This window comes from Gopherus evgoodei, chromosome 4 (assembly GCF_007399415.2).
Source record: "Gopherus evgoodei ecotype Sinaloan lineage chromosome 4, rGopEvg1_v1.p, whole genome shotgun sequence".
NCBI classification, from domain to species: Eukaryota; Metazoa; Chordata; order Testudines; family Testudinidae; genus Gopherus; species Gopherus evgoodei.
Genome location: NC_044325.1, coordinates 46,314,909 through 46,327,236, shown reverse-complemented (window position 1 = coordinate 46,327,236; position 12,328 = coordinate 46,314,909). Strand labels below are relative to the sequence as shown.

Here is a 12,328-nt window from a genome sequence, read left to right as displayed (position 1 = left end):
ATATTACACAAACAAAATCTAAATTAAAAGAACATTATCCAGGTTGCAAAGTCAAGCACTCAAAAACTGAATGAGGCATGGGTTCTCTTGAAAAAATAATGTGGTCATAAAATTAAAGATGCACAAGGAGTCTAAATTCTGGCATATTTTTAGCACTTAACTTTGCAACCTTAATAATCTTTTTTCAATGTTGTTTTTCTGTGTGTGATTTCTTTGCTCTTAAAAAAGCCAACAGGGAAACAAAAACTCCAAAACCCAGAAATTGCACCATGTACCATCATACTGACACCTCCATGAGTCGTCAGCAGGCTTGGAACCTGCAGATTCACCACACAGACCCTCTGCCATTTCAGCTAATAGCATAAATAATGGCAATTGTCGTCCTTGGTCCCTAGAGGAGGACGAGACGCACACTTTGCCAGTGAGTTTCACAGGTATTTGTTGACCATACAGACATGGTCAAACTCAGGGATCTTAGACCATTGCAGGCTTTGAAGGAGAGTGTGATCTATAGGCACAGACTCTTCTGCACATTCTCCCCATGTGTGATCCCACCTCCCCCAACCTGTCCCAGTCCCAGTCCCAGTCCCAGTGCTTTCTCTTCACTCCTTGAGCAAAGGGGACAGATTATTACGGAAGATACACTAACAGGCTGGAAGAGAAGCACTTACAGTCCAGTATTAACACCACTCAGAATTCCTTATAACATGCAAGAAACATCCCTGGGAACCTTTTCCTTTTGTAACATACGAAGTCTAACCCATGTTAGCGAGGCCTTTCCAGCCTGGGCCTAGACAACACAAGCTGCTTTTCTTTGGTTTATACCCATTTTTCTTTTCTCCTTAAACAGGAGCTTTTGTTTACAAGCATCAGTCATTTGAATTCATTGTCAATATTAAAGGGAACAAAAGCAGACTGAGCTTCACAGATGACATGCAGGTGCCTGTGCTGAAAAAGTGAGTCGTCAGAGCATGTGGGTGCCTGGACACCATTACTCATGGTTATGGCAACTCTAGCACACATGCTTGTGTCTACTCCTCACCTCAGACCGTGGCAGAAATGTGATCTGGGTTGAGGCTCCTCCCAGGTCCAGTGTCCCAACTGTCATCTGGTTCTGGCTGTACAACTGCCCTGCAGACAATATCATGCTCAGAATAGCCACTCTTAACTCAGAGACTGCCATAAGTCCTTACAGCCATCAATACATCACAGACTCATATGGGGGCTGATTTGGCCTGAAGGGTCCACAGCCAGATGAAGATTAGCTTCACATTCTCCGTAACATGCTGGGGTGGTGTCAGGCGGAAAGGATGACCCCCTTCTCCCAGCTCATTACCATGGGGCTGGCAGACACAGGGCAGGGACAAAAGACCTTCCCCTCCTGATTTCAACTTCATTTCCGTAGAGAGGAAAGGGAGGAAATCCCTACACAGCCAAAAATTGTATGTGGGTAAAATCCTCTCCCCCATCTCTAGCAGACTCTAGGAGAGAGAGCATAAATTCCCCCCAATCTGTAGCTGATGCTTGGCAAAGTACAGAGGGTAAATACCGTGGTTTGAGCATTGGCCTATTAAACCCAGGGTTGTGAGTTCAGTCCTTAAGGGAGCCACTTAGGGATCTGGGGCAAAAACAGTACTTGGTCCTGCTAGCAAAGGCAGGGGTCTGGACTCAGTGACCTTTCAGGGTCCCTTCCAGTTCTATGAGATAGGTATATCTCCAAATTCTGATAACTGATTTGGCCATTACCATTTTCCCTCAGCCAGGGCAGAGGCTCTTTCTTCTAGTTTCTCTTGTTTTCTTCCCCCATTCTGCTGCCACAGTGGAGAGGAGAGGAGAGGGAGGGTAAGCCAGGCAAGGCAGGGGGGCACAGACAGGGTAGCCAACTCCAAACTCCTTCCCTTCTATGGGAGGGACCCAGTTCAGGCCTAACAGTGAGTCAAGCAGTTAATTACCTGTCAGAAAGTTCACAGTGATCCAGGCTAAAACTCCTGCAAGAAGAAAAAAGAAGGGAAAAAAAAAGAAAAGAAAAGAGGAACTGAAACTGCTTCTACCTCCTGAGCCCTCACACAGCCTCATACAATCTGTGTTTTTCCAACAAACAAATAAGACAAGTTCCCTGCCCCAAGCATCTCACAGTCTAACTTACACTTATAACAAAATGACATGGCATGTAAAATTGAAAGGAGTGCGAAGAGGGCTTTTTGGCATCTGTGCATCCAGAGCAGAGCCAAGACTTGGGCTCTGTATCACATCAATACACAAACAGTCACTGAGATAAGGTAGCATGTATAAATTTGCCTTCAGTGTTACCTGACTTTTGAGCATTTAAATGCCTAACCTTAAAACTGCATACACATTCTTTGCATTTTAGTTTTTTTTGTATATATACAGTTAGATGTGAAAAACATGGATCTGCTTAGTGAGACCCAGTAAAATATGAACAATTCCTCTCCTGGTCTAGCCACTGAGCTTGGTATTGTCATTGGGTAGCTGCTGAGTGTATATCAGCTGTGGGATTCCAGCTGAAACAGATGTAGTTTGAGGAGGGAACTTAGAAAATAAAAACCTATGAAGGCCATAGTAGGCTCTACTAGGACACATAGTCCTTCTCCCTGCGCATGCAGTACTGTTCCCTACAGCACATTCTCAAGGGCTACATCCCATTATCCCTAATAATACACTATGAATTGCACTAATAATTTCCTTCAAATACTTATAGACAGATCATGCTCATGGTCTCTTTCAATCTTTCCTCATAAATAGGTCCCTACAATTCCCTTATTTTTTCTGCTCTTCTCAGAACTCCCCAAATTATTACTATATTAGTGATAGGCAAAATGGGGGAGGGATACCTCAGTGGTCTGAGCATTGGCCTGCTAAACCCAGGGTTGTGAGTTCAGTCCTTGAGGGGACCACTTAGGGATCTAGGGCAAAAATCAGTACTTGGTCCTGCTAGTGAAGGGGGCAGGGCTGGACTCAATGACCATTCAGGGTCCCTTCCAGTTCTAGGAGATAGGTACACCTATTATTATTATAAAATTTTTCAAAGTTTTTTTTGGGGGGAGGAGGGAGCAGCATAAATAAATATATAAATAAACGCAGATTTGGGTTGACCAAAACATTTCTCAATTTCATGTTGAATTTGCTGCACTGTTTTGGTCAAAATAAATATTTTAAAAATTCTGAAAAAAAATCAAAATGTTTCAACATTTTTTAAACAAAATCTTTTGTTTGTTCAATTTTAATTGATTTGGTTTTGAAATTTCCTTCAATTTTATTTGAAAAGGCTCAAAATGGAAATGAAACATTTCAATCATTTTGTCTGACCTAAAGTGATTTTTCCCCCCGACTTTTTGATATGTTTACATTTTGAAAAAATTTCATTTTCAGGTTGGCCCAAAACATTTTTTTTTAAACTTTCTGGAAGTGCCAGCAAACCAAAAAAATCAGTTATTAACATAGCTCAAGTAGTAATGAGGTGCTCAGTACTGAATGTAATCTTCCAGATGGGTCTCAGAGATTTTTCACCTCCTTATTCTGTGATGTGAGCTTTCTGTGTACCTACTCCAATTTTAGAATAACCTTTTTTACAGCTATATCATGTCGCAAACACATGTATAATTTGCTACCCACTCTAACCCCATAGTCTATTTTAGCCATTCCTGGGTCTCTGGGTTTTGCTGCAACTCTGGGTTTTGGACTGTTTCTATGATACTCTATTAGCTGCATTTTTTCAAAATGAATTTTATTATATTATTCGCCAAAGGTTTTGAATCTCTCTCAGGTTAAGCAGTGCTGTTTTTATATCCTCATTAGTGGTTTGCAGTACTTCCAAAATTAGCGTCATCTGCAAATTTCACTAACGAGTCTTTTACCCCATCTTCTAGATCATTCATGAAGATATTTAATAAAATAAGTACTAACACAAATATCTGCAGTTCCTCCTAGACGCTTCCCTACAGCTTGATACCGCATTGCTTATCATCGTATAGCCTTTCAAAAGTAACCTGTGGAGGATTACTGCATCATTTCTACTCACAATTGCACCAGAGGACAACTGCTCAATTGTTGATTTTAAACTCTTTGTTACAGGGACCAACTCTATTTCTGTTCATCCAATGCCAAACAGAAAGATTCTGATAGGATTCTCTACATTCTGGATCATATAGTATTGTCTACATAACTCCGGAACCTTTTTGCTTGCCTGCATTTGTAGCTCAGTAGCTGCCCAAGTAGTAAAAATCCTCATGAATACAAAAGGATCTTGTGTTTTCAAGTAGCTTGAGAGTTGAGCTAGAAATGTTTTGCTCTTTCTTTCAGTCCTAGAGGTCATTTCTCTTTCCCTTTTGCCTTTACCCACTTCCTCCTTCCCAAGACCCACCTTCAGAAGATCCATCCATGATGCTAACACTGTTATTTGGAACCAGAAAGGGTGACTTCTCAAAGACCTCTCTCACCTGAGGAAAGGAGAGATGGTTAGATTCTCTGGGCCTGAGGCCTTGCTCTCCACTGGGGTGCTGGACAAAGCTTCCCCTTTCTCCCCACACCAGTAGGAAGTAAGGCATGAGTGTGTGGTGTTAGGCAAAGCTTTCTCCTCAGGGCACTAGGAAGGAAAGGATGCATACTAGGCCTCTCTCCATCCACCCTTTATGCCTCTATCCAGGCGAGGGGGGGGGGGGGGATGAGGGGTGTCAGGCCGCAGCAGGAGGGTTTTAAGGTCTGAGGAGTTCTCATACACTCTTATGGAATTACAGCTGTTTTTCGCAGTTGGGACTAAGTTATGATAGAGACCATGGAGAAGTGAGCTATGAAAGGTACCGTAAAAAGGCCCATATTATTGCACAGAGATCTCTCAGGTTACCTCTGAGAGCAGAGCCTGGGCTTTGGGCTCTGGCAGCAGCCTCAGTCCAGCTGTAGCTTTCAGCACCACTGGGGTCTCCTTCCAATGACTACATGGCACAGCTTCTTTGGCCATTTTCAACAATCCTTTCACAGTTTCTGCACCCTAAAAATAAACAGAAGCTGTTTCATTCACACTATTCCCTTCAATCAGAAAAACAATAAATCACTTTAGAGCCCCCTCCTTCACTCCAGAACATGAGGAAAAGTACATATCCCACACCAGAGGGTGACACACACAAAGGGCCAGCAGGGCAAGTAGGTACCACAGTGATAGGAAGTTAGGGAAGAGAGAGATCAAGGAGGGCACATGCATCCTTCAGCATAGGAAGAACAGACATGTTTACAGAGCTTTTTTTATGACAGAAAATGCAGTTTCTTTGCTCATGAAATTCTAGTCTTTATATTGGGGGGAGCGGGGGTCTGATATCTGACAAACCTGGAAGTCATGCTATATAAAACAGGTAGTTTCTCTGGTACTATAACTGACTGAAGAGGCAAGGGAGAGGGAGCAAAGAGAGTCTCCGTAGATTTAAATACAGTGACATTGTCATGTGCTGGGGTGCAATCCAGACTAGTGAGAGGTTGTGTTGCTGTCTGCCCTGTAACCCTGGGGGAGCAGATTCCAGGGGATGCTGCTGATCCGGGGCAGGGGGCAGCCTGGGGTGCCATTGCTGCTCCCGGACCACTGCTCCTGGACCTGCTGCCTGGGGCTGCTAGAGTAGCAGCTGATGTGGCTGGCCCTGGTGCTGCCCCAGCTGCTTGGTCGGAGCTTTGGTTAGCCACACCAGCTGTTGCAGAAGTCATGGAGGTCCTGGAAAGTCACAGAGTCCGTGACCTCTGTGAAAGATTTGCAGCCCTACTGATGACATCAAGAAGGCTGAAACATTTAAATGTCCACTTTGCATCAGCCTTGATTTAAAAAAAAAAGAAAAAAAAAAAAGGATACATTTTGAGCAGATACTTAACACAATTAATATTAACAAGAAGATGGAAGGAACAGAAGTCAAAATAGGGAAAGTACAGATTAAAGAATATTTAGATAAATTAGATGCATTAAAATCAGCAGAGCCTCATGAAATTCACCTCAAGTACTTAAAGAATTAGCGGAATGAATCTTGGAACCACTAGTGATTATCTCTGAGAACTCATGGAGGATGGGTAAGGTCCCAGAGAACTGGAGAAAGGCAAACATAGTACCTATCTTTAAAAGATCCAGAGAATTATAGAAGTCAGCCTAACTTTGATAGCTGGAAAGATACTGGAACAAATGACTAAACAATCAATTTGTAAGCACCTAAAGCATAATAGAGTTATAAGAAATTGTCAACAACAAATCCAAGCTCCTACTTTGGCAGGGTTACTGGCTTAGAAGATAGGAGGGAAGCTGCTGATGTGATATATTTTGATTTTAGTAGGGCTTTTGACACATTCCCATGTGACATTCTCATAAACAAACTTGGGAAACAAGGTCTAGATTAACTATTGTAAGGAGGGAGCACAACTGGTTGAAAGATGATATTCAAACAGTAGTTATCAATAGTTCACTGACAATCTGTAGGAATGTATCTAGTGGGGTCCAGCAGGAGTCTGTCTTTAGTCTGGTACTGTTCAATATTTTCATTAATGACTTGGATGATGGAGTTGACAGTGTGCTTATAAAATCTGTGGATGACACCAAACTAGGACGAGTTGCAAGCACTTTCCAGGACAAGGTAGGAATTCAAAATGATCTTGATAAATTAGAGATTTCAGACCCATGCAACATGATGAAATTCAATAAAGGTAAGTGCAAGATACTACACTTAAAAAGAAATCAAGTGTACAACTACAAAATGGAGAATAAATGTCCAGGCAGGAATACTCCTGAAGAGGATCTTGGGGGTATAGTGAATCACAAATTGAGTATGAGTCAACATTGTGATCCAGTTGCAAAAAAAGGCTAATATCATTCTGGGGTGCATTAGCTGGAATGTGATATGTAAGACACAAGAGATAATTTTCCCACTCTACTTGGCACTGGTGAGGCCTCAGCTAGAGTTCTGTGCCCAGTTCTGAGCGGCACACTTGAAGAAAGATGTGGACAAATTGGAGAGTCCAGAGGAAATCTACAAAAATTATAAAAAAGACAGCAAACCTGGCCTGTAAAGGTAGGTTTAAAACACTAGATATGTTTAGTCTTGAGAAAAGATGACTGAGGGGGGACCTGATAACAGTCTTTAATATGTTAGGAGCTGCTATAAAGAGGATAGCGATCAATTGTTCTCCATGTCCACTGAAGGTAGTACAAGAAGTAATCCTGCAGCAAGGGAGATTTAGGTTAAGTATTAGGAAAATTTTTCTAACTATATGGACAGCTAGGCACTGGAACAAGCTTCCAAGGGAGGTTGTGAAATCCCTGCTGTAGTAGGAAGAGAGCCTGAGACATAAGCCCCTGTATCAAAGGCCTGGTATGAGGCAGGACCTGCTTACAGAATTTGGCAAGAACAGGGCTAGTATTGCAGAAAAACACATTCCTAAGAAGCGCTAGAGACAGAGTGCTCATGCAAACACATTCCGATATCAAGTGGTACCAGAACATCCGATATTAAGGATGGTACAAAAACATTTCCCAAGGATAACAGGAACACACTGACCCCTCCTAAAAGATAAGATCAAGATAATAGTACATAATAAAAATGTTTTAATTGAACCAACACGTACGAGATGATGGGTGATAACTACCAATGTCAGGGAGCAGTAACTAACTATGTCAAAGGGACAGCATTAACTTGTTTGTACTGGGGTATAAAGATATATCTTAGAGGGAGTATTTTTGGCCAGCTCAGGGAGCAGTGAAAAGTCCTGCCATTGACTGAGCTGCATCCAGTGTCATAAGCATACATGGTTTAGTATCCTTGTAAAGTCTGCCAGGTGCTATTACTATGCTTCATCAACAGTAAACCAGGCCAGATGTCTTTGCTAAAAGCTGAGTCTGTACATTTATTGAGCAGTTTAATGAAGGTCTGTTATCTCTGCAGAGTTGGGACAGCATACTGAATAAACACAAACACAGTTGCCCCAAAACAGTTTTTAAGAACAGGTTGAACAAACACTTGTCAGGGAAGGTCTAGAGTTACTTGGTCCTGCCTTGGCATACAGGGTTGGACTAGGTGACCTCTCAAGGTCCCTCCCAGCCCTACATTTTTATAATTCTATGATAAATCCAAAAAGCCATTCACTCTTCTTGGATTTAAAGCTTCCTACTCACGTGGTCTCTCTTGAAGATGAGTTCCTGTAACATTGAATTTAGCAGCATACACTGATAAATTTGCTGTCACCACTGCACCCATTTCACTGGCCCTCCGGTCACTGATGCATGGGGGACAGAGAAGCAAGTCTGACATTCCTCTATCACCCCCCTTATTCTGTGCCACAAAGTACTGGCAACATGTAATTTTTGGAAATGTTGGTGGCCTACTCCAGGACTGACTTTGATTCTCCTACTGCCCTACCCTGTTGATAGGTTAATTGCTGCCATCTCACTGAGATTCATTAAATAGCACCTGAATCTAAAGAAAAGTGGAATTAGCCCTCTGGAGGGGAGACAGTTAGGGAAGGGAGCGATAGGAGCAGTCATGCCTAGGGTTATTTGTTATTTATCCTTTATGACAATAAAACCAAAACATCAGGAGGAGGTGATTTTTTTTTATTCTTTACAGCAAGAGTATAGTCTGTTTGGAACTGGGTGTGAGTTCACAAGTTTACAACCTCTCCTTGTCAAGTCTGCTCCTCCTCAAAGCTGAATGGAGGGACACAGGTGCCCACACATTCATTTGAGAGGGCTGACAACTGATCTATGTGTATTGATCTCTGGGATGAAGTCATTTTCAAATCAACAAAGAAGTACACAGGTAAATCAAGTACCTGTAATTCTGTCATCTGAACATTAAGGAGTGGGTGCTTGGCAGGGTACAATAGAATATGGGTCCGGCAGGCAGGATACAGAGATCAAAATTACTTTCCTCTTATAGCTGACACTTGACAACTGTCCTTGGAAAAGTGGGAGGTACCAGAAAATTGGTACTAGATTTGTTTTTTTTTTTTCAGTCTTCAAAATAATAATAATTTGTTCACCTTTAGTATCTTCCTTTACAAACAATGAATTAAAACCCCACAACAATCCTGTGAGATAGGCAAACATTCTACTGACTTCAGAGATAAGGAAACTTAGGCACAGACAGAGGAGATTACTTTACCAAGGCCACACAATGAATCTGTGGAACAGAACTGTGATCTCTTGACTCCCAAGTCCTGTGCTTTAGCTTCAAGACCACCTGAGAAAACTACTGTCTCACTGTTACTGGAAACTTTAACATGTACATTTCTTAACTTCATATTTAATTTTGAAACTTTAATGAAACATTAATCTAGGACACTGGCTCCCAAACCTTTTTAGCGGAGCTCAACTTTGACCACCTCCCCACACCTGTGTTCACCTTGCCTTTGCTTTTTTTCCTTGTCCACTTTCACGCTTTCCCTCCCCTGCTGTTTCTGGGTCTGTTCTCTAATCTATGAATTCTTTCCATCTTTCTTCTGCACTCCCTGTTCTTCATTCGCCCGTAGAATGCACTGCTGTTCAATGTGGAGATGAAGTGTCATCAGTGGCTCAGGCCACCTATATTTTTAGATGAGCTGGATAACTAACATGGGAGCAGAGAAAAGGGTCAATGGGGCAGCTGCCTGTGTATTAGGAACTACTTCTGCATGGCTGACTCTCTTAGGGGCTGCTGAAGTAGGGCCTGAACCCAATGGGATCTGACTCTCAGGCTTAGGTCAGATTGTCTCTGATCTCTTCCTCTTGCCCATGGAGTCTGCAGGGCAGTGGCTGCTGTGTGCCCACTTCTGCCAGCCGCCATAACCACTTTGCTGCACTCTGTGCTATGGAGCGAGTAAGCCAAAGGGCTGCAATACCTCTCAGGCTTTAAAATTAGGCCTGAGCAGACCGCTAACTGAGGCACTAAGGAGATGAGCAACTATTTGTTCTTGTCGCAGACCTGGTCAGGCTCCCTGGCTGGTGGCTCACCAGACTCCTGTGGGGGGGATCCAGTTATTGGACCCCAGGTGTTTTAAGCCTCTGGAGCGTAAACAGCACTCAGGCACTTAGGCAGACTCTTTGGGTGCAAACCCTGCATCTAGCACCCTGTCCTGACAGCAAAGACCCCTGTGGTAGAGATCTGCTCAGGCATGTTTTTAAAGCCTGACCCAAACCCGACTACACCACAGCTGACCTGAACCAAGCCTGAGAGTGTTGAGTTGTTTACAGACTCAACCCAACTATGACACTTTGCCCTAAACTTATGTCAGCACCACTGCTACCTTGCCTTTGGGGGTTGACCTGATGAGGGCTTCGCATTCCTCATGCCCTGTGCTCATGATCCATCTCCAACTCCCTCCTGCCCATGGGGTGAGCACGGTAATGGCTGCATGCCCCACTCATGCCAGCTGCCATCGCCTTGCTGCGCTGTGTGCACTGTGGAATAGGAGCACCGTGAGTCTTTAGGACACTAACTCCATGATGCACACAGAATGCAGCAAGGTGGCAGCAACTGCCAGGAGCAGAGTAAGCAGCTGCTGCCAATCCCAAGGGCAGGAGGAAGTGATCAGAGATGACTTGGGAGGGTCAGATTGTTTTCAGACCTGACCTGACCCTGACCCATAGTTGGATCCCATTGGATTTGAGCTGGGCTGCAAAGCTCAACTATGCAGTCAAACTGCCTAGCCTCTTGAATCAACGTTGACACCTCTAGACGTCCCTGTAGCTTAAACACACCATTTTGTAGATTTCCAGCCAAAGGTGTGAGCCTTCTGGTTTCTCTCTTCCAGGGGCCACATGACAGGTGTAACACATAATGCAAACAGACACTGCATACAGAATTCTAATACCATTACTCTGTACTTAACAGATAAGGCACAGCCAGATTCCCCAAATTATCACATTTATCCCCCCAGTATCACAAATACAGTTGCTTACCAGGTTGCTGTGAAGGGATATACTGAAACCCTCCTCCCCCATGTGCTTTCCTGGGTCTCAGTAGCCTACAACACTGTTTCCTCCCTCGGCCTCTCTAGCACCTTTCCTGGGTATCAGCTCAGTCTATTATCCCTTCACAGAAATGGAGCCCCACAACCCACTTGCTGCAGGCCCCTCAGGATCAATGCTGACTACAAAGATATCTCAGTATTTAAAACACATCTTGTTCCAGAACTCCATCCAAAGGTGTGAGCCTTATGGTTTACCTCTTTCAGAGGCCACAAGGTAGCAGCTGTATCTAACAAATCCAGACTTTGCACTTGAACTTGAACACAACATTGCTCTTTACTTAAGGCATGAGAAACATACAGAGAGTACAGCATATACAGATAAGAACAAACATCCTGAACGCAATGCCTCTTCCTCTAGCTCATCATTCCCCTAGCAGTCCTCGGGGAAACATCTGTCTTCAAGTAGCCATGGTTTCCCGCGCCTCATCAGGCTACTGCAGCAGCTCCTCTCAGCTTGAACTGGTGAAAATGGCTCAAGACCCCAAAGAGATCAGCTCTTGCCCCTTTATAACCTTCCAATCTCTCTGTCAGGTGACTCGTGGATCTGCCTCCTCAGCTGACTTTACTGCCAAGTCATCCTTCCCCTGACAAACCAGTTCTTCCGGTTGGAAGCCAGTCCACTGTCTAGGGTTTTTGTATTTCAATAGAGGAATGTCCCAATTTATTGTCAGTCATGCATCACAACACTTTGGAATTTCAGTCCCTCATGTCAGTAACAGGAGAACAGAGAAGGTAAAGAACCCCACTTCCAAAACGGCGTTTGCAGTTTGACAGAGATACATATAAAGAGCCCCCAATATCAAACAGAATTCATAAGTTGTACATACAGATTCCCCAATTCTCACAGAACCTGAAGCAATTACTTAGCTAAAGGTATAAGAGAACATTGTACTGTGCATTTCTGAAAATGAATTTTATATTGCTTAGAATAAGGATCGGCAACTTTTGGCACACTGCCTGCCAGGATAAGCCCCCTGGCGGGCCGAGCCGGTTTGTTTACCTGCCGCGTCCGCAGTTCGGCCGATTGCAGCTCCCACTGGCCACAGTTCGCTGCTCCAGGCCAATGGGGGCTGCGGGAAGCGGTGGCCAGCACATCCCTCGGCCCGCACCGCTTCCTGCAGCCCCCATTAGCCTGCAGCAGTGAACCGCGGCCAGTGGGAGCTGCGATCAGCCAAACCTGTGGACGCAGCAGGTAAACAAATTGGCCCGGCTTGCCACGGGGTTTACGCTGGCAGGCTGTATGACAAAGGTTGCCAATCCCTGGCTTACAGCTTCAGTATTGATTCTCCCCCACCAAAACTTATTTAAAAAAACTATTTCTCACTGAAGTCCTGCTGCATACAAA

The 12,328-nt window shown here is 43.9% G+C and overlaps 1 protein-coding gene across 5 annotated transcripts in view; it reads right to left on the bottom strand.

The window, feature by feature from the left end:
• The window catches only part of ENTPD5 (ectonucleoside triphosphate diphosphohydrolase 5 (inactive)), a 41,594-nt gene that overhangs the window by 16,561 nt on the left and 12,705 nt on the right, over positions 1 to 12,328 (bottom strand). For all 5 annotated transcript variants that reach the window (XR_003999970.1, XM_030559207.1, XM_030559208.1 and 2 more), the window contains 4 exons: positions 4,862 to 5,005; positions 4,382 to 4,457; positions 1,953 to 1,988; positions 1,043 to 1,131 (listed from right to left, as the gene is read on the bottom strand). Coding sequence is in view for 4 of the 5 variants with exons in the window: in XM_030559207.1 (XP_030415067.1) it covers positions 1,043 to 1,131; positions 1,953 to 1,988; positions 4,382 to 4,457; positions 4,862 to 5,005 (345 nt within the window). In the remaining variant the exon portion in view is untranslated. The remainder of the gene's footprint in view (positions 1 to 1,042; positions 1,132 to 1,952; positions 1,989 to 4,381; positions 4,458 to 4,861; positions 5,006 to 12,328) is intronic.